This window comes from Spodoptera frugiperda, chromosome 6 (assembly GCF_023101765.2).
Source record: "Spodoptera frugiperda isolate SF20-4 chromosome 6, AGI-APGP_CSIRO_Sfru_2.0, whole genome shotgun sequence".
Taxonomy (NCBI): Eukaryota; Metazoa; Arthropoda; class Insecta; order Lepidoptera; family Noctuidae; genus Spodoptera; species Spodoptera frugiperda.
In genome coordinates this window covers 6,276,543-6,302,343 of record NC_064217.1, presented here as the reverse complement: position 1 = coordinate 6,302,343, position 25,801 = coordinate 6,276,543, and the positions used below count along the sequence as shown (strand labels likewise).

Genomic DNA, 25,801 nt, shown 5'->3' with positions numbered 1-25,801 from the left:
TATGTACAAACATTTTTCAAATCATGGTGACTATACTGTCGATATATCTCAATGGCATTCTCTTCAACAGAGAACATACACTCAATTGAAATCTATAATTGAAAAGCCAAAAACTATATACAATAAGTTTATTTCGTTCTACCAGTGAAAAACTGTGCAATACGAACCTATATTAAATATTTAAAACTACAACATACATTAAATTGCTTTTTAAAGTATTATAAACAAGTTTTACTCATTGGAGCAATTGACTTATGTCACGTTAGTAAAGGATCAAAGTCTCAGACCCAATATTTACAAGAGAAAAGGAACATAAATAAACAATTTAGTTATTACATTATATCAAAATATATTGCAATCAAGATTTATCGACAATAAGGTAAATATTGTCAATAGTCTTGTAAAAAAACCTACTAGAATCATAAGGGAGACGGATAGCAGAAGTATAGGTGTCGCAGCCAACTAGCTTAATCAGCCATTCAATTAACAGCCTAAACCGTTTAATTAATTAAATTCTGGTAGCTGTTTATTCCTGATGGTAATTTTATTTCGGTGCGGGTCTCAGTTCTAACCTAACCTACCAGTCTGGTAGTAACTCGGTGTTAACAGCAATACCTTTACCCGTTGACTGACGGCCTGAATGAGAAAATCAGTCAATCAATCAAACAGCTAGACATTCAGGCCGTTAGTTGAATGGCTAATTAAGCGAGTTGGCTGCGACATAAATTAGTTAAATAGACAATAAGATTTTGTCGTATCATCAATATCCTGACGCATACTTTGTCCTCTATATACAAACAATAAATTAACATAATCAAATAATAAATGTTCCCCATTAAAACCTTATCATTAGCTATTTACAACATTTTAAAACTTACATCCCTTACTTCAGTTTAAAAACTGATTGATAGGACTCTGAATACTTTCGTTAGTTGAAAATAAATAACGAATTGTATATAATCAATTAATTTCTTTATAAAAATATTCTCAACTTAGAACTTTACAATCAAACACACTAAGATAGTATATTTTGTACAATAATACCCTTTATAAGGAAATTAAAATAAACTAAATTTCGTTTCCATATTTATAAAATCAAATTGTATTATAATAGGCGTAATCAAGCGTTATATTATGTACAAATATAAAGTTAAGAATCAAGGAAAACGGAATCTGTCTCATAGTTCATTCATTACAATTTTTTTTCCAAATTAAACTCAATTTTGAGTCTGTAATATAGAAACTAGAACTATTTACAACACATACATCACTCATCAATCAGCTATCAGATCAAACGAATGTGTCAAATTGATTTTGTTACCAAGACCAACATTTAACCATGGAATTTTGACGTAATTTTGATCACCTTTACTTTGCTTCAGCCTTTCAATACTTATGGTCCGTTTCACATACTCTGGTAGCGACTATCTTGAATATACAATGTAATTAGAATGAACATTTTGCTAGTTAAAATAAGAGTGGTGAAACGGGTCTTTAGGTAAGTAATTCTTCAAAAATGTTACCATATAGTAATTAATTAGTGTAAAGTTATTGAGGCGGATGAGCAGGTCTCAGTATCCTTGCGAGAACGTGACGGCCTCCCACCAGTTTCAGTTGCTGCCCGTCCATTAGTACGCTGCGAACTCCGCTAGATGTCGTCGCCGCTGCACTTGTCACAGCCTGGAATTTATTAAGAAATCTTTTGTTATTGTCATTTTAATGGTAGATAGTTTTTTTTATTATTATTATTTAGATGTTTTATATTTAGTTATAAAAAGATATAAACAAAGTTGAATAAAGTAAAGATATATAATAATCATAATTAAAGTTACTTTAAAAATTTAAGAGAATATTCGTTATTTCTATTTTCTAGTGGCAAATGTACGCGAGAACATGACACAATTAAAAATCTATATTTTTAGACTTGATAAAATAAAAAATACTAATAAGTATATGTATATCATTTTGCAACCGGCATGCTATCATTTTTGTACAAATTCCGAATCCAAAGTTATTTTATTTAAGAAGCACTCAAATTCTAGTTGCGCCATTTTAATCTACATTAAATTAATTTGGGAAGTGCTTGTTAAGATAAGCATTAATTTGACGTGAGTTTTACTAATAAATAAAATGTTAATATATTAAATGTAATGTGTTATGTGACCTTCTCCATTGCATCCAATCACTCATGCAACCAGCCTTCCTGGCAAAATATATTCAGATAAGTTTTTGTCAACCAACTGTAGAATGGATTTATAGATACAGACAGATATAAGTAACAAGAAATACTTGCGTTAAATTTAAAGTTATTAACATACTATACCTTATGCGCCATAACAAGGTGCGGCTGACAGATGCCAGTATGACGTTGACGTCTCTCTTTAGGGATGGACATTAGAAAAATCTTTTTTTATCGCTATCGATACTCGCAGCATACATTTAATTCTCTTTAATTTTTTTATTAAATGTGTGTGTTATTTAGTTGTGCAGTCTAACTACGTGTATATACTTGTCAAAATAAATATTTTATGACCGAGCCCTGAGGTGTTTCAGGGTTTCAGTTTTACAGAACCGTGAAGAATATAAGTATATATTAGTTTGTATATGTTACTAAAGCAACCACGATCTTTCAGATTAAGTACCACCACGCATTATCAAAAATGCGCCGGAAATGTCTACTACATATTTGTGCTCAGATAAAGTCACTGTGGTTCGGGCAGAGGAGCCGCGTCTACAGTAGATTTACCCACATAATTAAAGGTTTTTTAAGAGTGATAATTGAACGACGTTTTTTATTCTAAAAAAACATCGACTGCCTATCCATCGTAGCAGTACATCCCATCACTAAACACGACTATGGCTTTACGTTATACGCATAACTCTTTACTTTATTTTTCATTTCATTAGATTTTATTTAAAGACTAGAACATTCCGGTTGGTTTTAATTTAATTAACTACACTTCTGAATGATTTAACATAATAGGAATGTGATACAGTTAAAATAGTAAGGCATAATTTTTAAATCGCAGCAACTTTCAAGAGTATAATACCTGTCAGCCGCACCTTCTGCACAAGTTTGTGTGCATTGATGGTTAATATTTTAGTAGTATTGAGTAGATTCCACATGGTTAGGTTATTTGTGTTTGTCGCTTTTATTGTTAAGTTAGTCAATAAATCGTAGTCAGAGACAATAATCTACACATAAATGTGATTTGAAGTGTTTCAAATATAATACCGCTCCACAATTTTGTGTGCATTTATTAACTTTACCTACTGTATCCATTCTACATTTTGTCGTTGGCAAACAATATCATTCTTATCCACCGTGAGATTCATGCAAAACTTCTCGAACTACATCATTCAGTCTGTAATCTGAAGCATCAAACATGCATATTGTCAAAATTCACCTGTTGTATTTTTATCCCTTGCGCGAGTTTAACCTGTTGTATTGGATTCACCTAAAATAATGATAAATATTTTATGACACTAACTTATTTTTAATGAAATGCATAAAACATAAATATGTGAGATGATGATTTGTATTAGATTTACAAGGAAATAATATTCACCTGTTGTAGTTTTAAAACGGGTGCAGAGGTCGACGACGTTGTCACTGTTTGTGCACCTAAAAAGAAAGATCAATTAAATAATTTATAAGTACTAACTAAGCTTTAGGGAAATATTTATAACTTAGTAAACTGTTTACTTACCAATATTACTTAATACTAAAGTTTGTGACGATGAGACAGCACCACTTGATGTTACTCTAATAGTGTTGCCATCACTTTGCTGAAAAAAGTCAGAAGTTGGTGATTAATTTTACAAAGTTACTTACTTTGAGTTCTAGATTAAATTCAAGTAGAGAATAGCAAATGTAAGAACATACCTGCAATATAATATTATGCAGCGGTTTGGCGGAGGTGAGCAGCAATGGCCGGGCGAGTCTAGTGGCGGGGGACAGTACTCGCACGGCGCCCCGCGCACGTACTCCGCCCGACACCTGTACCGTACGCGCTCCGCCACCCACGCCTACACCCTCCAGGGATAACATCTGACCCTGTATACCATACACACCAGAAATTGAATGAAAAATCCACAACTATGTTTCCAAAATAGAAACTTTTCTCTATTTGACATAGATTTTCTATTTAAAAGCCAACTTACCTGTGCATTAGTCAATAGTTTAGCCACTATTGGCTGCCCACCCGATGTCTTGTCGCCAGTAGATTGACTTCGCACAACCTGAGCTATTGACTTAGGTGTTTGATTAGCCAGTTGCACGGTTTGGCCACTCGCCAACTGTAATGTTTGCCCACTGGACAACTGAACAGTCTGTCCACTAGATAGTTGTAATGTCTGTCCACTCGGTAATTGAACTGATTGACCCGCTAGCTGCACTGTTTGCCCACTTAATTGCACTGTTTGTGATCCTAATTGGACAGTTTGTCCACTCGGCATTTGAACACTTTGACCAGATAATTGAACATTAGATCCGCTTAATTGAACAGTTTGCACGTTCCCACTAGCTATTTGGACGGTCTGGCCACTAGGAAGTTGAACACTCTGTGATGGCAACACACTCTGACTAGCTACTTGAACACTTTGTCCGCTGGGTAATTTGACAGTGTGGCCGGTTAACTGTACACTTTGGCCAGCTAACTGAACAGTCTGGCCGGCGATTTGAACAGTCTGTCCCGCTAACTGCACCGTGGACACGGGGATCTGGACGGGCTGCGTGGTGGGGATGGTCTTGAGCGCTGCGGCGGCCTGGTGCGGGCGCGGCGTGGGGCTCTTGGTGCTGGCGCCCGACACCCGCAGCGGCGCCGCCAGCTGCACCGTCTGGCCGCTGGGCAGCTGCACCGTGGGCCCGCCCGCCACGCCCGCCCCGCCCGGCAGGCGCACGGCCTGGCCGCCCGCCACCACGCCCCCGCCGCCCGGCAGCCGCACGGCGTGCTGCAGCTGCAGCGCCGACAGCTGCAGCGTGTGTCCCGCGGCCAGCTGCACGGCCTGCACGCCGTGCCCGGCCGCCAGCTGCACGGCCTGTCCGCCGGCGAGCTGCACGGACTGTCCGCCCGCGAGCTGCACGGACTGTCCCCCGGCGAGCTGCACGGTCCGGCCGCCGGCCAGCTGTACCGTGCGAGTGACGGACGACGTCACCGCCGTGGGCACACTGCTCACTACTGCCGTCACCCCTCCTGTGCTCTGTAATACATCATTTTCAATATAATTATGATTATGATAAAAAACCTAGATTTATTAACAATTAATTTTATCTATAATTTACCTGTGCAATAGTAGTAACAGAGACAGTATTAGGTACTGTAGGTCTTTTCTTAGCGGCAGTAGCACCTTGCTGCATTAATGCCCTCGGCGATATGAGCGACTTTCCTGACGCCGGAGTAGCTGGACTCAACACTCTGACTACGCCGCGTCTAGTAGTAGGTGTTACCTAAAATTTAACCACATTATTACTAACAGCACCTTTTTTACATTACAATGTGACCATATATTTGTCGTAGCATACCTGAGTAGCAGGTGTAGTTGCTACTGCGGTAACAGTAGTTTGAACTGCCGTCGGTCTTATTAATAGTGAACGCGTGCCTGGATTGACCTGCAAACATATTTCCATATTAATTAATGTATCATCTTTAACAATAATAAACAAGAAAAATAATGTAGACAATGTGAATGTGACATACCTTATTCTGAAGAACCTGTACAGTAGCTGTACTCGATGGTTGCACCACAGTCGTAGTTTGTAAATTCGATTGACTTGCCGTAGTGTTTATAACCTGCGAAATAAATAAACGTTACATAAACATGACCAGAAAAAAATTGGTTAAATAAAAACAGTGTTTGTGTAAAAGTGACATACCTGAGATTGCGACCCTTCCACTTTCTGTAGCGGCCTTTGTTTGATAAGAGGCGACTTACTAGGCGGTGCCACTACCGAAGGCAACGATTTCGACAGCTGTCCAGAGAGAGTTGATGTTTGACTGACAATAATCTGCTTAGTCTGTTGTGGTTGAACCTGTTTGGGAGATTGAGTCGCCGGGGCAGTCTGGGTAAGTGGCTTGGCCTGAGGAGTGGCTTGCTTCACAATGGTTGGTTTGATTACTTGAGATATAACCGCTTGTTTAGCAGCCTGAGTAACGTTGGATTGTTTCGACGTTTGCGGCGGCACATTAGTTTGTTTCGGCGACTGCGGAACAGGTGGTTTGGGTGGTTGAATGATGGTAGTTTGTTTTGCTTGATTGACATTGCTCTGCCGTACAGCTTGCGCGAGTAAGTTCGCTTGTTTCGCTGATTGAGCCATAAGAGCAGATTGTTGCTTGGCAGGTTGTTTCACTGAAGCAGCTTTCGGTATAACATTTGCCTTCGCTTTTGGTGGAGGAGTGGCGACAAGTTTGCCTTTCGGTTTGGGTGGCAATGTAACTTGTTTGCCTTGCGAAGCTTGGGTAGCTTGCATCAGTAGCTGAGCGGAGGACATGTGCGGGACTGAAGACGACTGCCCACTATCATCCACGTCCACATCACTGTCGGATGCGTTCTCAACTACTTCTTCCATACTACCCACTTCTAATTCCATCTGCTGAAATAAAAGAAAAACAATATTTTACCAATGTTTTATAGATAATTATCATATGTGTTGTGGTAATATTGTAATTAATGTGACTTACTGCATGTGGCGGTGTATGTTGAAGTTCCTTAGAAGATGCGATAGGAGTGGTCCTCACCGGCGTCGGAGGGTTCGACGTGGAAGGTAGCGGCGACAGTAACATGGAGTTCAATTTACTGTTGCGCGACCTACCACTTGAAATCTTCAGCCAATCTTCCTCACTCCTGCAAGACAATGAAAAGATTTGTACATTTCAAAATATTTCATAGCCAGTTGGGCTAGATTGCTTGTTGGTTGAATGGTTGCAAATGCGTTTTTCGTATAGTATAGGAAAACATACCTATGCCTATGCAGGTAAGTCCACACAGCAGTTCGTTGGTCGTATTTGACGACAGGATCACGTTTGGCTGAGACAAGTCTATCTAATACTGACGACACTGCGCTTAGCAGTGTTTGATCACTGCAAGGCGCTACCCATTGTGACATTCTGTGGAATGAAAGAGAATGTTAGTCATTAGTGATTTAGGTGTTTTATTGATGAGATGTGCCGTCAAACCGTCTAGTCGGCTTAACCGATCGTAGTTAAAAGTGGTGTACAAGTGTAGCTTAAAGATCGATTAACTACAAGTAATTGAAATCAAATCGTACATAAAGTTATGGGATTCCGACAAAGTTTAGTTGAACAATAATGAACATTAATGACGGCGATATTGTGATGTTGGGTTACGCTAACTGACCTTAACAAAGTGAGTACATGATGGCGGGTGCCCTCCCCGTTGGGCAGGCGCGCCAGTGCGTCCCGGACGAGCGCGGGCAGCGCGGCGTGGCGCGGCCGGGAGCTCACCAGCACGGCGCCGCCCCCGCCAGACCCGCGCACCACCGGACCCACCACCGACCGGTACCTACACAACACATCCACACTCCTTTACACACTGATCAAATTTATACAACACATATGACAATAAAAAAAAAGAGCATGGACTGATAACTAATATATGACAGTGTCTTCAAAAAAAACACACTGTGTTCACATTAGACTTTTTTGGTTTATTTGAAATTATTAGACTTTGAATATATTAAACTCAGTATCATCCTAAATAAACATGAATAAACTATCTCCACACAAATAAAAAGAACATAAATGAAAGTTGAAAGAATATTATTACAATTTTCTTTTAATTTAAATACAATCAAACAGTTTCAATATCAATGAATTAGACTAGTACTTACCCATACTGTATGTAAGTGAAAGGTTTGGCAGCCATCGAAAACCTTTTTCGTTCTTGTGCGCGGAAATCAATCAATTCGGACTCAGTTGCTGGACGGACTGACCAAGTTGTAGGATGCCTGGTAAATCATATATTTAGTTACTTTCATTTAACACAATTAAAGAAACAAAAAACTGTGTTTGCCACAAGTCCTCCACAAACGCGGTTATGAAATTCTTCAAGGCCAATAGCGTCCAAGATGGGATAGAAACACCGCCAATATCCAATTAGTAATATTTTGTCTTAATTGGAAAACTGTGTAGGAGAAATTACACTCTTATAGACTCCTAGAGTCACGATTTGATAGAAGGGGAGGAGTTGGGGGAAGGGGTTTTATATTACCTAGGCGGTGGCGGTTCTCTGGCAGGCGGAGGTGGCGAGGCAGCTCGAAGCCATCGCTCACACAGACGCCCGAGTATCGCGTCGCAGTCACGACCCGCACCGATCCATTGATACATCTTCATAAATCACATTACAATAAGTAAACATTATTTTACTCTACTACACTAAATAATAAAATCATTTTTGCCTGACATTGAGTTATTAGTGTACAAAAAGCTGTTTAAATGTAATTAATGAGGCATATAGAACAATTAGTAGTACAAACCTGTGATTCAGGTAAAAACTGTAGATAAGGTACATAGTCATCTGGATGCTGTCCTCTTTCTCCTGCTAGGAAATCTAGGGCGGAATCTAACTCTCCACACCAATCATCAGATACTGAAAGAATTTTCAAGTATTTTAGTATCAACAACATTGTCAACTGGGACTGGTCAGCTCCGGACTGCATTAATTTTTATTGTCCTCTAGGTTATTTTCTTTTTCTGTTGCTTGGACTGTATATTAGTTTTACATTGTTCTCACATAGATGAAGTAATCGAAACATTGTAACCAAGAATTAAATTGTAAAGCTGATTGAAAAGAGTAGCATATGGAGTTTCTTGCTCATTCTTCTCCATAGGAATCTACACTTTGGAACGAGCAAATAGCTTCACTAGAGGACTGACCGACAGACAGACGTTATTAATATTATTATATTTGCTTTGACGTTCAAAAGTGCCTTCCTGGTCTATTTGAAATAAATGATTTTGACTTTGACTTTGAAACACAAAATATAAATAAACTACTACAGAAAGGTATTAAGTATAAAAGTTCTAAAATGCTCTATATTGGCTGTATGACTGATGGATGTACTTACAATTATACCAAGTATTGAGTGGCGCTATAGGCGACCTCATGACAGCAGCGCACCTAGCATGCAACTGTTGCTTAGAAGCTCTATGTGCCGCTCTAGCAGGGAACAATGCTCGCACTAGAGACAAGAAGTTTGCATGCGTAGTTTCTGTCAAAGACTCATCAGGGTCCACTAGGGTCTCCTCTACTGTCTCTGTTGATGTCTCCACTTGGATCACTTCTCCAGAGTCATCTGCTAGTTCTACTGGAAGAGCCATCATATCTGGAATGATACAATCACATTGTTAGGTTTAGGTTCTATCTTGAAGCCTTTGACTAGCAACTAATAACTGTTGAAGGCAAATGCTCTGCTAACATAGGTCACACATGTTACTGAGAGTTTCATAATTCGACGGTTGAGAGGCTAATTAATCTAAGAATTTTTTTGCGAAATTGAGTTTTGTACATCATTAGATGGAGAAAAATTCGGTGATTCCGAATATGTATATAAATTAATATCGCAAAAAAAATGTTGCTTAGATGAATTAACCTCCCAATCGCCGAATTTAGTTTTTTATTTAAAGTGATGAAGCAAATATCTATGTTTTAATTATACACAAAAGTATGAATATATTAATTAGATTTTTTATAGTGTACAACTCACCAATTCCATCCAGATCCTCTAATTTGATGGGCACAGCTTGATGATGTATGGGTCCTCTAGCAGAGTTCTGCATTGACATTATTGTATCGGGAGGCTCTTGTTTCACTATGCTTTCTAACTTCGTATCACTATAGTTTATACTGTAAATTAACACAAATCATTACTTATTAGCACAGGAATTATAACAAGAAATAATCGGTAATTTTAATAGTTGTCTAATCAGACATTTTATTAGCACAGGATCTTAACCAAATTCAATTATGTATTTATTTCACATAAAGCTACTTCCATGTCCCTACTCTACTTTTGGTGGATTTTTGTAAACCAGATAACAATGATTTAACAAATATGTAGTACCAGAGAAAAGAATACTCACTTAGACATACTGCTAGGATATTTATCAATAACTTCCTGTTTAATTTCTACATGGTCAACCTTTTTGGAAGATTTAGGACTAGTAATGGGATCCACAAATGATGAACTCTCTGAGTCAGACTCTTCCCTTTCACTCTTAATCTTTATATTTGGCAACAGAGGTTTGTTTTCAACAGTTTCATAGGGTTCCTCCTTAACTTTCTTAGCTGCAGCTTTTTCTTGTGCCTTAGTTTTACCACCACTTTCTTTCTTTGGAGCTCTCCGTAATTTCTGTAATGGTGATCCGCTTTTCGGTCCACCAAACATTAGTTTCTTAGCACCATTCACAAGGGCCACTCTCTGCTTTATGTCATCAATTGTGATTCCTGCTGTATTTAGTTCAGGGTGGTTCTAAAACACAGATCCACATATTAATAATTAAATTAAGACATTTTTAATACTAGCAATGCACAATTGGCAAGTATATCGGATTATATTTAATAGGTATAACAAGTGTCATGCATGCAGTTTAACATACTTCAATTCAAGCACACATAGACAAGATGTACTTAAGATGTATGTTGAAATAACAGTAATGTACTACGTAAACATTCTAAAGTAATCAGTTACCTCTCTATATTGTCTTCTTGTTCTATGAGCTGCTAAAACATTCTTTAAACATTCCAGAGATGTCAAGTTTGACTGATCGGAACCACCTAGCGTGCCAGATACATTACCATCAGTAGGCTGAAAGTATAAATGGTATTTTAAAACTTGATCTTTTAACACAGGGATGCACTTATTAAGACTAGGGGCCACTACAAATTATGAACGGATTGCGGGCCGCCAGAATAGGTAATTAAAGACAATAAAGAATAGATATCTTCTTCGTTGAAATTGTTGCGTAAGTCTTGGTCGTTTTGAATGTTTTTTTTTCTGGAATAGAAATGGTTTTATTCTGGAATAGATCGATTCAATTTTTTTCGAATGTACTAATATTTTTACTGTCAGCAGGAGCGACCGGCGGGCCGCAAGCGGGCCGCGGTCTGTGCATCCGTGCTTTAACATAAGACCCAAATTAATATGAACTTAGTATTTACTTGTCCAGGAGCTTGTTTTCTCTTTCTTGTTGATTGTTCTGGAGGACCTTCAGGGTAATTTTCATCTTCAGATTCATCCCCTCCAACCTCACTTCTAATAGCATTTAGTTCCTCAAAATACCTCTGTTTGGCTCTCAAATACAATGGTTTGAAGTTGTTCTTTGATGATGGCTTTGGTGGTAATAATGGAAGACGTGGAATGGGACCTGGTGGCGCTGCTCTGGCAGCCGCTAGTATGCGTTCACGACTTATCAACACTTCTGGTAATAACTTAGCATAGTAAGACTTTATCTGAAAAACAAAGTTTGTTTGTCAACATACTGTTTGTCACTTGACAATGCTCAAATATTTTGAATGAACAGAGCCTTATTAGGATAACAACAATAATAATCACCTTGTGTTTCTGCTGTTTAGCCCTTGCTTTCATCAAAAACTTTCTCATTTTAGCTATATCTGGCCTATAGTTACCCTGCCTTAAATTGTTATAAAAATCACCAAGAGGTGATGTGAAGTGAAAGGGTTCATGGTTAAAAAGCATTTTTATGGTTTTCTCCTTCTCCTCTTCCTCATTTTCTGTAAACTGGGGCAAGTATTTACTTAGTTCTTCTTTATGTTTATCTTCCAAAGCCTCCCATGTTTTCATAGAAAAGAACTCCTTGAAAACAGAGTAGTCTTCACACAACTCTTGGGGAAGCTCTAGAGACTGTCCCATGATGCGGACCGGCTCCAAAACCTCATCATCCCCGTCTGAACTTCCGCTAGATGAATCGGAAGAGCTGCTGCTGTCCCCACTGTAACTGTGTTCACTCTCCATCTTTTCCTCCATTGGTTACAAAGATATAGTTCAACGTTCAGGCAGTCTTGATGAAATGCCTAGGTTTTTCACTGGATACAATAACGATTTTCCGCCCACTTCATTGAATTTTCACGTTGTTTTGTTAGAGTTGTTTACGAAAAACCTAAGCAATGGTATAACAAAATCGAACAATGAGCCATGAAGTTTTTTTAAACAGCCGTCAAGTCTTGTCTAAAATAAAATAGAACGCACACGCCAAACCACGGCGTTTCATACATACTATGCGCCAGAACGGAACATTACGATGAGAAAATAGCTTGACAATCAAGAACAGCGACATTTTGCCCGCAAAATAGAATTTAAAAATAAAAATGGATTGTCTATTACTCTAAGCTGATATTGTCTATAGACGTAGTATGTGACTTTTGTGGGAAAGAGTACCTTCGTTCATAGAGTAGCAGTTTCTGTACAAATCAAAAGAATATTATAAGATTATTTATTATAAAGTAATTTCATAACTTTAACAATTCTTCTTGAACTAAGCTTAAGTTATCAAAATAAGAGCAACACCTTAACTGTTAAATGTTCTGTCTCAGCTAGCTCATCTTGCTATGGAGCTAACGGACATTCTAAGTTTTCTTGGGCAATATTACTCAGTTACCTATTAAAGTAAATTAAATATTAAAAGCACGAATAAAGCACTTTCAGTATACATACTCAATTACTCACTTAAAAATATATAAATAAATAATTTTCCCATACATCATCCAGCAAGAAACACAATGTTCATTTATCGTTGAATATTTTAAAAAGTAAATATGTAGTTGGCTGTTATCGTCAAACTACAAAATAATAAGGGCACGTATCAATATTTTGTATCTAACCGAGAAGAAGGTAATAAATATGGCAAATGGTGTTATAGTTAATATTCTCGACAAATTCTGCTATTAATTTCCAAAATACTCTTATAATATAATTTGTGTCACCCTGAACAAAATGATTAAACATTTACTTATTTTCTATTAACATGAAAATAATTTTAATAAACTACACATTTTCACAAATAGTCTGCAATTATTTTATTTTGCTCATCAATTGCGTAAATCGAAACGCAGCGCTTAAAAACCAAAAACAAGCAGTTGGCGGTGGTGGTGTCCAAAGATTTGACTTTTTGACGTAAATTATTCGTGTAGTAAATATGGCTGACGAACTCAATGTTGACAGTCTAATTCACAGACTTTTAGAAGGTAAAGATACTTTTATTTTATTTTCTTTTGTGTTCTTCGATTCTCTGACTCTAAAACTTATGTTCTAACATAATGGATCCTCACTCAGTGTGCTCTTGTTGCGTAATTATCATCGAGTATGTAGGTATAGAAACGTCAAACTCATAAATAAATCGATTATCCCCAATTCTTATCTGATTCTGCATTTGATGTTAGATCTTTAGATGACTCGCAGACGACTATTTCCGTCTTAGAAATAGAGCAGACACTGTAAATAGTTAAATTATAGAGCTACGTTATAGTTAATCACACTACTAACAATGATGTCAGATTCATAGCATGGAACACTTCCATGGGCCTATTGTTGAGCTTTATTCGCTTTCTGTATCACTTTATATGATTTAAACATGTTTATTTCACTTTATTATGCTGCTTTTTGGTGGGTTACCGCAGTGTACAGACTGCAGCAGGAAACAGCAAGGCGAAAAGGGAAATTGAAAGACATCTTTTCAGGAGAATGTATGGTTATATCCAGAATTCTTGCCAAAGTATTAAGCTAGATTCTTTATTTTGTTCCTTTAGTGACCGATCCCATTACAGTTTCCCATTCTAATTTATTTTTATATTCTTTCTTCTTTTATTTATTTTAATACTCCTCTTATGTCCTAAAAATAGCCCACTTTTGACAAAGGGAAGCTATTGGTATTGGAAGGCCTACTGCATACTTTACCCAAAACTTACACAGTAATTTGACCACCTACAAAACCACATGAACATTTACTGTATACATGACACAATAATTTGATAATTTGTGGCATCATTGAAGATTTTTTTCTGTTCTATGTATAGATGTTAAGTTTATTAATAAATTCTCTATAATTTCTTCTAATGAGTTTTTAAGCTAATGAAAGAAACAGGCATGATGTAAGTTTTTAATGATTATTATTCTGTTTAATTATTGTATTCTGTTTAAAATTTTTACTTCTAAATGTGTTTATTTTTATTAATTTATTAGCTGATCCAATCCCCAAAAATGTTGTCCAAATGTTAATGTTATTTTTGCGGCTATTCGGTTTATGTTATACTGCATGTTTTAGACTTCATTTGGTTGACTTTTTGTATAATTAATGTAAATATGTATAGTCCGTGTATTGTACAGTGATCATTGCAACAATGTTCAGAAAATTGACTGAACTTAACATTACACCATCCATGCATTTGTGAGTGCTTGAAGATGTAATTGTGATTTGTAATGTCTATATTTAACATCATGTAATTTTCTTAGATTCATCATTGTAGGGTTGCCATCTGTTGGAACTTCTCTGGGATTTATTTTTGTTGTTACTGGGCATCGAAACTAAAATAATTCTTTGGCAACATTAACTAGGTGTTTAGGTCTGATATACCGAAATATGTTTTTGAATCAATTGTTTTACAGATGGTAGCCTCTTCAATTATTGTCATGCTCGAGCTTCGTATTGTTTGTGTCACCAATACACTGTTTTGTTTATCATTAAATATTATTATTGGCAAATTAAAATGATTGAATGTTGTCCCAGTTCGAGGATGCAGGCCTGGCAAGACTGTGCAGATGTCGGAGTCAGAGGTGCGGGGCCTATGCACCAAGTCCAGAGAGATATTCCTGCAACAGCCCATACTACTGGAATTGGAAGCACCACTCAAAATTTGTGGTAAGTTCATTACCATTTAACAAATAGACATTCTTTAAAAATCATTTTTCTGAGATAATAATCTATTTTGTTATATATTTCACAATATTTCCTACATAGTGCATGTTTTAGATGTGAGTGTAAAATACATTGTTTGGATATAAAATGCAAAAATATTTTTCTTTTGTTATGCTATCAGAGAGATAAGTTTTGACGCTGGTGAATGATGGACAGCGTTATGCCAAAACTTTATAAATAAACTGTCAATTTAAATCTTAATATGATAAAACATATCAGTCATTGAGCCAAATGCAATTGCATAAACCAAGCCTAAGTAATAAATACTTATGAAACTAAAAAACATTTTTAACCCTTTAACCAATCATTCATACATACATAACCTCATGCCTGTTTCCCATGGAGGTAGGCAGAGACAATGGAACGCCAATTGCTATGATTCTTACATACCTTTTTTGCTTCATCAACAGTCATCACAGTCTTTTCTTGCATGCTCGTTGGTTAAACCAACCAATCTTTTTTTAAAGGTTTGACAGACAATCTATCTGAAACATAATGATTGAAAACCCAAGTTGGGCAATTAAAAAGACATTTTGGCTAATAAACAAAAGGTTTCCTTGATATCTACAATTTAATACTTATTTACAGGTGATATACATGGTCAGTACACGGATTTACTACGTCTGTTCGAATATGGCGGCTTCCCTCCCGAAGCTAACTATCTATTCCTGGGTGATTACGTGGATCGCGGCAAGCAATCCCTGGAGACCATTTGCCTTCTGCTCGCTTACAAAATCAAGTATCCTGAGAACTTCTTCCTTCTCAGAGGCAATCATGAGTGTGCTAGCATAAATCGCATTTATGGTGAGTCTTATTAATTAGCATCTGTATCTTAACTACACAATACATTATTTGCTTATTTGTGTACACATTTTATATGAGTAAGATATACAAATATGTTTTTTACTGCTACCTGTTGTGAAATCACGAGCATTTCCGATTTACTATTCATCTTCATTGTAAATATTCTAGGTAATATTAATTTCCTCTTTTAATTCAACGTATGCTCGGCGTCTGTCGTCAAGGCTAGTTTATATAGATTAAAATCTTACTAGATGTTTTAATATGAGTATTTGACACGCGATGTTCATCCACCAGGTTTCTACGACGAATGCAAACGCCGATACAATATCAAGCTGTGGAAGACATTCACAGATTGCTTCAATTGCTTGCCAATAGCAGCTATCATTGATGAAAAGATTTTCTGCTGCCATGGTGGCCTCTCTCCGGATCTACAAGGCATGGAGCAAATCAGGCGAATAATGCGACCCACTGATGTCCCCGACACAGGTGAGTAGTATAAATAGATATTAGACAACATAGTTATTATTACACCTGTTTTTACACAACTTGGTCTAAGCCCTTGTGTGTATGCATAATTAATTTTCAACTTACATAAAAATTACATAATTGAGAAACTGGATACACATCAGAGTCCTGAACTTGAACCGAACTGACGTCGATTAGGTGCACGAGAACGAGATAGTCAGATCGAAATCATTTCGACGAATAAAATAAAATGGATATAAGACATGAGTAATTTGATGAATCATATTCGTTCAATTGTGACTAAGCCGACATTGCTTCCGTCATTGACATGTTCCATATCATTGTGACCAACAGGATCAGTTACTAAATGTGTGAAGGCCATATCTACAGTTCTGTGAAGCCATATATTGACAGTTGTTTTAATTACACTCATTTCTATTTTCTACACAAAAATACTTGTATAGGCATAATTCAATTATGATCGTAACTAATTCGTGTGATCGGAAATGCGATTGCCGAGTAGCAACGGTTTCTTATTCAATTTTCTAGATTATCTGAACAGAATACGAATTGTTTCCTATAACAATCAACCTAATAAAATAACTGTTCCAAATCAAATAAACTGTATGAGAAAAGTCAATACGGTTTATGAGTTTATTATGTTATTGTTATGCGTTGGCTCACTATTGTATGTATTATGTAAGAAAATCACACCTTTGTTCCATAAGGGTAGGCGGAATGAGTAAAAGAATGTTCAAATATTAGGTATAGTTATATCAACACATTATGTACCATTCCAGGGCTGCTTTGCGACCTATTATGGTCAGATCCAGACAAAGACGTACAGGGTTGGGGTGAGAATGACCGCGGCGTGTCCTTCACGTTTGGGCCTGATGTCGTCAGTAAATTCCTCAACAGACATGATCTGGATCTGATTTGTCGGGCTCACCAGGTTTGATATTTTTTTATACATTATTTATAGGTTTTTGTATACATTGTAAATCTTTAAATAATCGCTATGACCTGATCATGACATAATATCTGTGATCTTTCAAGGGTCTTTGGTTGTTTTGTGTATTAAGTTTTAATTCAACTAGGTAACTGAAAAATGTAATGAATGTTAGTACTGTTCAATTACTCAGTCTCAAGGTTCCGATACAAGTGTACACGTGTTACAGAGTAATAAAACGACGAAGAATACGTGAACTAATTTTAATAATGAGTTTAAACAGTTTACGAGAGAAGTTTGGAAATATTTTTAGCCCATACTTATTCAAGTAGCAACTTGGCGATTACACGCTAATCTCTAGTCATCTATTACGTTCTATGTAGTACACAATAAGATGAACAATTGTACCAATACCAATTTATTTATAAGCCTTTTCATATGATTTCTAGGTAGTGGAAGATGGATACGAGTTCTTTGCAAAGCGACAACTGGTGACACTGTTTTCTGCGCCCAACTACTGTGGAGAGTTTGACAATGCTGGTGGCATGATGTCTGTTGACGAAACACTCATGTGTTCTTTCCAGGTATTTACTATTTTACTTTCTTTATTTCCCACCCCCAGTCCTGTAATCCTAACAAATCTGTTCTCAAATGCCATTGTTATCACGTTGATTTGATTAGCTAGCTATCAATCAAGCTTATTTGATTATGAGAACAGATTGAATCAATTAGATATGAATCGATTTTCAGAAATTGGTCTAACTCCCTTTACAGTATGCTTACCAGCAGCATTAGTTTATTTATATAGTCTGTCTACAATCTCTACCATATTGTAAAGAGTGGTTAACCACAAAATCGATGTTTTGTTAGAATAGTTATGAAAGTATAGATTTTAATAAACCGACGTCACAGCGCGCTCGTGCAGTAAAGTATCGGTAATGTATGACGTAAGAACTTACAGGGAGATTTATGGGCAAGCTTAGTATTACAAGCTTACACGAGACGGCACAAGGCCAAAAGCGTCGTTTATAAATGGGTTATAATAAAACCGTCGGCATTTTCGTAACAGTATACACATTGCCAAAATGTCTGCCCCCAAGTTATAAAGCTTACAAGCAACAGCTCTAAACAATCTGTATGTTCTTACTGTTGTAAACACGGGTTTTCATGCTCATTTCATAGCTTTATATCATTTCCATAGTACTTACAACAACATACAAGTCAAGTCTTGGGTCACAACGCAACAACAAAAGGTTCCATAGACTAATACACCATTTATTCCTTCAGATACTAAAGCCATCTGAGAAGAAGGCAAAATACCAGTACAATGCTGCCCTGTCATGACAATACAATGTATGTCGGAAACAACTTTTTTTGGGAAAACGCAAATATAACTTTTTGAGGTTTTTCGTCAGTATGTCCATTATTTTGAACTTTATGTATTAACTAATTTTGTAGGAATATCGGTAATTACATATTCAAAATGACCGTATTATATTTTTTTTACTTTACTTTGTAAAAGAGGTTTTAAAGCGGGTATGCTATATTTTGTGACAGAGTACAAAGTAATTAATTAGTACTAGAATGTTTTACTTAATTAATATTGTAATAATTTATGTGATTTGTTGAAGTAATCACGTGTTTGAATAGAACGAAACAAACACTAATTTTATTTTTATTGTTTTGTAGAATATTGACTGGAATTTTAGTAAAACGACTAGGTATACCGTAAGCGTTAGGATGGCGGCTGCACCTTATCAATGGAAGTTATAATTATGTTCGATTGATATACTTCAAATGTATTTTTCAGTACTTATCTCTTATTATTTAACGTACTTAGTTACAAATCGAGAGATCACGAAACTAAAGCGAGTCGCCATCCTGACGTTAGGATGGCGGGTGCATCCTTAAGACATAAGTATATTTTATTACATTATCCAACAATGTCCCTCAACTGTACCTCAATGTGTCACAAAATGAACCAAGTTCGTTAAATGGTTAATAAAATTGACGTGATTTGCTATTTTCATTTTTCATATTAATATAACACTAACATTCTCACTCTGCATGGAATTAGATTGTTCTCATACACTTTTTAACTGGTTTTCTCATGAATTATTGGAGGACCTTTCAGAGTTCATAAACTATATTAACTTTAACATGATTCGTTTTCATTATTTGGTGTAACAAGTAACAAATATTATTTGCAATGATTATGTTTTCGACTTTTGACACCAGCAATCAGTCGAATGGCGCTAGTCGAGTTAAATCTCAACATGGGTGGCTGAGAGTAACAGTTAACAAACATTAGCTTAATCAAACTACAATTTTATCATGTTATAGGGTAGGGTAGGCATATAGGTATCGAAATACTATACACTACTTGGTTAAGCTTATGGCTATCTCATCTGATGCTTGTGTATTAGGATCAGTAAGCTCTTCAGAAGATAAGATAGGTCGTTGGTGGTATATTAGATTCATAATGTTTGAAATTACTAACGAAGAGATTAATATGTATTTGATATTGAACACCCATGCTATTCTGGCGGCATGAATGAAAGAACCAATCAGGGTGTCGAACGCGCTCTCGTTTCGGTTTCGTTCAACCTAAAACAAACTCATACTAAGGTTACTGGACAATTATGCAACGGCTGGTTACTATTTGGAAATCTGCATCTTCAAACCTATCCATTGAACAGGCCTGAATATCTAAATAGAAAGCTAACCCTGATGGATAGAGTTGGCTCTAAATTTGCACATTTCAAGAGTAAATTATAACATAGTAGTCCCTATTTAGGTCCCACGGCATTATGAATGAGAAGATGGATAACATTATGCTAAATTGAAATGTTTGGTGTTATTTTGAATTGGTATTATAACGTCCAGAAGTATATATTTTAACTAGCTGACCCGCGCAACTTCGTTTGCGTGTATCCCGCTACTTCGACAAATACAGTCAACGCACCAACACATATTGGATACTCATTTTCAATTCACAATAACTTCTCTTTCCCTTAACCGCGTTTAAAATATTAAAATGTTTTTTGGTTTCTGTGACTCTTCTTTGATCGCCCCCCCTATCAGTTTTTGGAAAAAATATTTAAGTAATGTACAGATTTTTTTTTGTCTTATATGTATAGATCAAAGTCGTAGTACCTACTTTTTAATATTATTTATAGGGACGCTGCCCCCGCCGCCGCGGCCGGCCCGTACCGTGCCGCAATACTAATATCGTGATATCTCCTAAACTATATGTCTAAATAACACACTGTAAACTGCAAAAATAATCTAAATTAAATGCTCGTGATGATGAACTTACTTATTATGATAAGGATATATGTATTATTGGTTATATCACCAGTTAAACATCACCCAACGAATTAAATGTTTTTTTAATACAGAAAAGTAGTTTTTGTGATTTAAATAAAAAAGCTGGATATATGTCATCGCGGACTTTTTTGTAGAACTAATAAAGACCAATGTTTTTGCTATACATTGTTCTTACTTGTATCCAACGGTATAAGCGGCGCACGCACAAATGCAATCTTCAATTAGATTTTTTTCTGACTTCTTGGACATAAATCGCTATAACTCAGCTAATATAGTTTCAATGTATTTCAATTATATATAAAAACCTGTCGGAGAAAATACTCTTTCTATTAGTGAAAACCGCATCAAAATCCGTTGCGTAGTTTTAAAGTTTTATGCATACGAAGGGACTACAGACAAAATGGGCGACTTTGTTTTATACTATGTATAGATGCCAATGTACCATTCAGCCCATAATAAGAAGTGGGTAGACAGGGCTCTAGACAAGAAATCTTAGTTTAATAGCAAATAATAAGAGGAGAGCCATAAAACAACATTCAATTGAGTTAGTTCAACAATATTCATCTTTTCCAAAGAGGTTTCAACTACTATTGTCTGTAGGTAAAGATAATCTAACGAGGCCGTTTTACCGTACGGTACCTTCGCCTTTCGCTAGGATCTGTGCAATAGACAATTTGCTATTGTCCAGTCATTGGTCTATACATTTTTGACAGTAATAGTGATTGGTCAAATTTTACCTTATGCTTCATTAGCGCCGTCTAGTTAGCACAATGGTAGTCGTCATGCCAAATGCTCGTGAATGACCTACATATAATAATTCTTATCAATGCACTAAGATAGTAGGTACCTAAATAGTTATCAATTCCTAGGCCTGTATTGCGTTACATGTTACACCATAAATAACGCTATCAGCATAACCTCGAATGCATATGGTGTGTTATGTATAGATTCTCTGTCGTGCTATAACCTCCTTTGTATTCATTTCTTCATTGTTGTCATAGGTACCAAAGACAAAGTAATGCGACCTATTTCTTCGACTTTATGATTGTATAAAAAGTTCGAAATGTAGTGTTATTCTACCTCCTTGGTTTTTAAAAACTACCAAAACATTGGGTTCGATTCCCAGAATTTTAAAATTAAGTAATATAAACTAAAAACTAACAAGTATCTATGTATTGGATGCCTGTGTTTGAATAAGCAGCAAACTACTTCTTTAACTTCAGAGAAACTTGACTTGATATCACGTAGACTTACTATCCATAGATATATCTACTAACCCCCTAACTGGTGCTGTATGAGCGATTGGAGGTGTTGGGATTGTCACTGTATCAAGAAATGTGTTGGTAGATGTAGTTTTAGTCGTATTTATCTAAACCACAACTTACTCCTAGTCTTGAACACACATCAATATTTTTTTAACATAAACTGTAATCTTCCCGCAGATACTGAAACCATCTGAGAAGAAAGCAAAATACCAGTACAATGGCATAAACAGTGGGAGGCCGGCCACACCTCAACGATCACCACCTAAGAAGAAATAACTGACGTTTGGTATCCAGTGTGCTGCACAGTGAGAGGAATGCTACAAATAATTAATTATATCATGTATTATAATTATTATGTTTAGTATGGTCATTAGACATAGCCGAATAATAATATGTCGCGTATTGTTAAAATTTATTTATCGATTTGCTTGTGCCTTCTTATTTTTAATTTATATTATTAATGTGAGTGATATTAATTTATGAGTTTAGTTCTACAGATTGTATTGAGCTGACATTATATATTCGGCGATGCCTCGGTGACTATTGCTTTTTCGATCCCTGATTATAAGGCAGCCTTTGAAGTGGTACTGTACCCTGTTGTGTTATTGTAACATGTTGATGTTGTAGTAAATTGTTTCGTTAATTTTAAAATGTTTGAGGTGGCAAGCGATCTTAAAGATGCGGGCATTGGAGACGAAAGCGTCGTTACATTTCATATTAACTATTTATTAAGTTGTAGTGGATCGAAAGCACATTCGCTTGGTTAATTCTGTAACTAATGTGCCTATAAATGTAAATTATATATAGGTCTTGAGTAAGTGACGATAATTGGTTAATTTGAAATTTCTAGTTTTATCGGATTAGGCAAAAAAATTAAAATGAATGATCGTCCATGGAACTGTCCTCTGATTATTATTTTAGTGAATGATATTTTGTTTTCTATAATCCTATTGTGGAGCTGGCCTAAGACATGATATTAACCTTCACCTCGTCATAGCAATAAGTGTTTTTCTGTTCTAGGACTCCATTGCAATCACTTATGTGTTAAGAGGGAGTGAAGTACCCAGTGAAATTATCTTTATTTTGCACTCAGTATTATTCTTACCGATTAAGTAGATGTTTCAAAATTCGATGATGTTCAACATGATCTCCCTTATCTGAGGCTTTCACTTCAAACTTTACTGTTAAGTCTCAAAATGAATTGATATAATTTATAAAATGTGGTAGAAGCAGTGTAGTCCTCGCAACAATAGTGCAATTGCTGTATTATTACTGTTATATTATAAAAAATTATATGCAGGTTTTGCATTGTACAATTTTATTTTTTAGCTATGTATGATTTTTCATTAATAAATATCACTATTTAAACTAAGAGGTTTATTTTTATTTTATTTTCAGTTTGGTTTGCATTTACAAATGTATTTTTGTTTAAAACTAACATTTTATGTATTTACTAAGAGAGTAAATGTGACTTAATCTATATCATACTTTTACATCACTTGATGCTTTTTATTAAATTTGTTGTTCATAGATTGCTATAAAATATATTATCTGTTCTTATTTTAACTCTATACTGTAAAATAATTATTAGCTGGTACAGATAGCAGCAACATTAGAACTTATGTAATTTACTGTCAGTGTCACTTAATATTTAAAATTTTACTCTATTTTCATCTACACTTAGAGAAAGATAAGTTTCGAGAGCAATTGAGTTTCAAATTATATAACTTATTATAAAATTTTGTTGTACTTTTTCTCAGGTGTGTACAATTTTCTGAAATATAAATTTTATTCAAATAATATCAAGATGAATTTATTTCATTAATTTCCATGTCTTTTTCTTTCCAGTTAATATCCTCAATGTCAATTTTATCAGCGAGATTGGTTTTAATTAAGTTGTGATGATTGTCTAATTTATCATTGATTTTTGTGATGAGGTCCTCGTTTCTTCTCTGGTATTTTTGTATATCCAGCTGCAGGGCTTTTAAGTAGCCTCGCTTGGCTATCAGAATTTTCTTAATCCTATTAACTCTAGCTTCATACTCCTTGGCCAATGATTCTAATAGAACTTTTTGCTTTTTCAAGTTAGCAACATCATTAGCTTTTAGCTGAGCTTTAACATCTCCAAGTTGTGGTCTCCTTTAAAAAAATAAAAAATAATAAGATTCTAATAAATTAATACAATTAATTTTCCCAGTAAAGTGTATAAATATCTCAAGGCAAATCTTAAAACAATTTAAAATAATGTTTTGAGACACATTTTATTTTTATAGAATATACAATAAAACAATAAAAGAGTGGCATGTCTGTTATGTGTAAACGGAGTTATTCCATAACAATAAACTTAGGACAACTGGTATAAAGGATTAGTCACCTTTATTAATTGATGTAACTATACATAAAGCATTAAACTAAATGGCAATTATAGTAAATTGCCAGTTTCATTACAGAATAAGGTCACAAGACCATATTCTTGTCTGATTCAAATGGTTGTAACCGACAGATGATTTTCATATGTATAAGTTTAGGGGCAGCTCCGGGTCATATCAGTTTATCTAATAGAACCTAATGGAATAGAATCTTAGATAAAGTAAACAAGACTTACCATAAAACCTTGTCGTTGTCCATAAACTTTTCCTTCTGTTTTTCAAGTACATCAAGTTTCTGCGGCATATTCTCATACTCCCACATAGAACTCAGTTCTTGTATCATCTCATCAAGAATACCTTGTTTCAAACAGTTGAACATTGGCATCCATTTCACACGCTTTAGTTTGGCTTTAGGTACAGTCTCTAGGAAGTCTTCGTTTCTATAATTCATTTAATATTTTAGTTTGGCAAGTTTGTCGAGTCGATTGAAATTAAATAAACACATTACAAATCTATTGTAGGTGTAATTTCAGTACAGTTTCAGTCGTAATATAATATAAAGTTACAAGCATCAGAGTTATAGTTGAAGATTTCGTTACTCACCTTACAAGATTCACAATGTTACCAAACTCTTTCAGTATAGTTAGATTGTCAAATGTTATTTCAGAATTATTCATTTCCACATCACTCGCATGATCTTCAACCTTTTCACCCATTTTAAAACGATTTATTGCGTTAAAATAAATAACAACAAGATGAATGTCTGAAATTTTGAAAGCTAACGAATATTTTTGTTTCTCTCTGACGTCATTTTAAATTAGTAACTGTCAATGTCAAATGAACATCTATTTTTAGATATGGCAAGACTATATTAAGGATTACTATGCATGATCCGATTTCGAGGTTTGTTTAACCGACAACCGAGTTTTTTTTAGTTTTTACATATTAATACTTATAAATGTTTTAACTTATGTTAACTGTTACAAAATGAAGTGAAAGATCCCTTTTAACAATCTGATAAATTATTGTGAAAAAAATGATCACTCGTAGGAGATATTATAGTCTAGTTTGTGGTTGTCTGACATAGACTTTTTTAATCTATAGCCATTTAAGATTGGCGATTGGCGGGAAATGCAAACATTTTTGTCGCTGAATTTTTTTATTTGATGGTTAAAGTTACTTGTTGAAAGTTAAGTGGTTTTCGGTGGATTTGTTACAGAGTCTTCATATTTATATTATTTATCTATCACTAGTTATTCGAAAACTATAAAATAAGGTATGTAACGCCATTTATAAAAAGACAGGTTTTAAGTACCACACACTGAACATTTACAAGGCATTTTGATACATTTTAAGTACCTAATGTTTATTCATACTAAAAACCAGGATTAGATACGTTTGTAAACACGTGACTGTAAGTAAATTATAAACACTAGGACATACAAACGTGATTACCGAGACTTTTATGCTCAAAATCCGTCAGTTACTGAATATATAAATGAACTTTTCTGTTTATTTAACCTTTTAGGCCTTATAAGGCTTGACAAGGTTTCAAATATTATTCGTAGATGCCTAAATAATCTCTATATAACATAATATACATGCTTTATAACCCTCAAAGGCGTAGACAGAGGCGTGTGTAAATATCAGTAAATATGCAGTGTAGGTAAC

The 25,801-nt window shown here is 35.5% G+C and overlaps 3 protein-coding genes across 9 annotated transcripts; 1 reads left to right on the top strand and 2 right to left on the bottom strand.

Annotated features, from left to right (window-relative positions):
* Nucleotides 1-114: 114 nt before the first annotated feature.
* On the bottom strand, nucleotides 115-12,333 carry LOC118267852 (nuclear factor related to kappa-B-binding protein). 3 transcript variants are annotated; one of them, XM_050694394.1, is made up of 22 exons: nucleotides 11,573-12,333; nucleotides 11,179-11,469; nucleotides 10,709-10,825; nucleotides 10,101-10,489; nucleotides 9,725-9,864; nucleotides 9,086-9,343; nucleotides 8,495-8,607; nucleotides 8,230-8,345; nucleotides 7,850-7,966; nucleotides 7,357-7,521; nucleotides 6,960-7,106; nucleotides 6,681-6,843; nucleotides 5,876-6,592; nucleotides 5,700-5,792; nucleotides 5,525-5,611; nucleotides 5,285-5,449; nucleotides 4,165-5,202; nucleotides 3,887-4,057; nucleotides 3,711-3,789; nucleotides 3,570-3,625; nucleotides 3,408-3,458; nucleotides 115-1,680 (listed from the first exon to the last, which is right to left on the bottom strand). In XM_050694394.1, exons 1-22 carry the CDS (start codon nucleotides 12,002-12,004, stop codon nucleotides 1,549-1,551), a joined length of 5,037 nt encoding a protein of 1,678 aa, XP_050550351.1. In that variant the 5' UTR covers nucleotides 12,005-12,333; the 3' UTR covers nucleotides 115-1,548. The 3 variants fall into 3 exon arrangements, with proteins under 3 accessions (XP_050550351.1, XP_050550352.1, XP_050550353.1); XM_050694395.1 differs by having other exon boundaries at nucleotides 5,876-6,589; XM_050694396.1 differs by lacking the exon at nucleotides 3,408-3,458.
* Nucleotides 12,334-13,054: 721 nt separating this feature from the next.
* Nucleotides 13,055-23,567, top strand: LOC126910774 (serine/threonine-protein phosphatase PP1-beta catalytic subunit). 5 transcript variants are annotated; one of them, XR_007705375.1, is made up of 9 exons: nucleotides 13,100-13,221; nucleotides 13,654-13,719; nucleotides 14,760-14,891; nucleotides 15,537-15,752; nucleotides 16,047-16,238; nucleotides 17,018-17,169; nucleotides 17,616-17,750; nucleotides 18,454-18,580; nucleotides 21,939-22,083. XR_007705375.1 is itself a non-coding variant. In XM_050694430.1 (9 exons), the coding sequence occupies exons 1-8, from the start codon at nucleotides 13,173-13,175 to the stop codon at nucleotides 18,508-18,510; spliced, it is 999 nt and encodes a 332-aa protein (XP_050550387.1). In that variant the 5' UTR covers nucleotides 13,100-13,172; the 3' UTR covers nucleotides 18,511-18,519; nucleotides 21,939-22,086. The 5 variants fall into 5 exon arrangements, 4 of the variants coding, with proteins under 4 accessions (XP_050550390.1, XP_050550388.1, XP_050550387.1 ...); XM_050694430.1 differs by having other exon boundaries at nucleotides 18,454-18,519; nucleotides 21,939-22,086; XM_050694433.1 differs by lacking the exon at nucleotides 13,654-13,719 and having other exon boundaries at nucleotides 13,055-13,221; nucleotides 18,454-18,519; nucleotides 21,939-22,086.
* Nucleotides 23,559-24,949, bottom strand: LOC126910781 (uncharacterized). The gene is made up of 3 exons (XM_050694461.1): nucleotides 24,734-24,949; nucleotides 24,367-24,570; nucleotides 23,559-23,900 (listed from the first exon to the last, which is right to left on the bottom strand). The coding sequence occupies exons 1-3, from the start codon at nucleotides 24,844-24,846 to the stop codon at nucleotides 23,564-23,566; spliced, it is 654 nt and encodes a 217-aa protein (XP_050550418.1). The 5' UTR covers nucleotides 24,847-24,949; the 3' UTR covers nucleotides 23,559-23,563.
* Nucleotides 24,950-25,801: the final 852 nt, after the last annotated feature.

Bases quoted from the DNA above. Each gene is read 5' to 3' on its own strand.
- LOC126910781 (XM_050694461.1), bottom strand. From the start codon at position 24,846: ATGGGTGAAAAGGTTGAAGATCATGCGAGTGATGTGGAAATGAATAAT. The intron at 24,571-24,733 runs GTGAGTAACGAA...AATGAATTATAG, and splicing joins AACATTGTGAATCTTGTAAG to AAACGAAGACTTCCTAGAGA. The intron at 23,901-24,366 runs GTAAGTCTTGTT...ATTTTTTTAAAG, and splicing joins GACAACGACAAGGTTTTATG to GAGACCACAACTTGGAGATG.
- LOC126910774 (XM_050694429.1), top strand. From the start codon at position 13,173: ATGGCTGACGAACTCAATGTTGACAGTCTAATTCACAGACTTTTAGAA. The intron at 13,720-14,759 runs GTATGGTTATAT...ATGTTGTCCCAG, and splicing joins AGACATCTTTTCAGGAGAAT to TTCGAGGATGCAGGCCTGGC. The intron at 17,751-21,938 runs GTATTTACTATT...ATCTTCCCGCAG, and splicing joins CACTCATGTGTTCTTTCCAG to ATACTGAAACCATCTGAGAA.
- LOC118267852 (XM_050694394.1), bottom strand. From the start codon at position 12,004: ATGGAGGAAAAGATGGAGAGTGAACACAGTTACAGTGGGGACAGCAGC. The intron at 10,826-11,178 runs GTAAATACTAAG...TTATACTTTCAG, and splicing joins GAAAACAAGCTCCTGGACAA to CCTACTGATGGTAATGTATC. The intron at 3,626-3,710 runs GTAAGTAAACAG...CTTTCTTTTTAG, and splicing joins TTTAGTATTAAGTAATATTG to GTGCACAAACAGTGACAACG.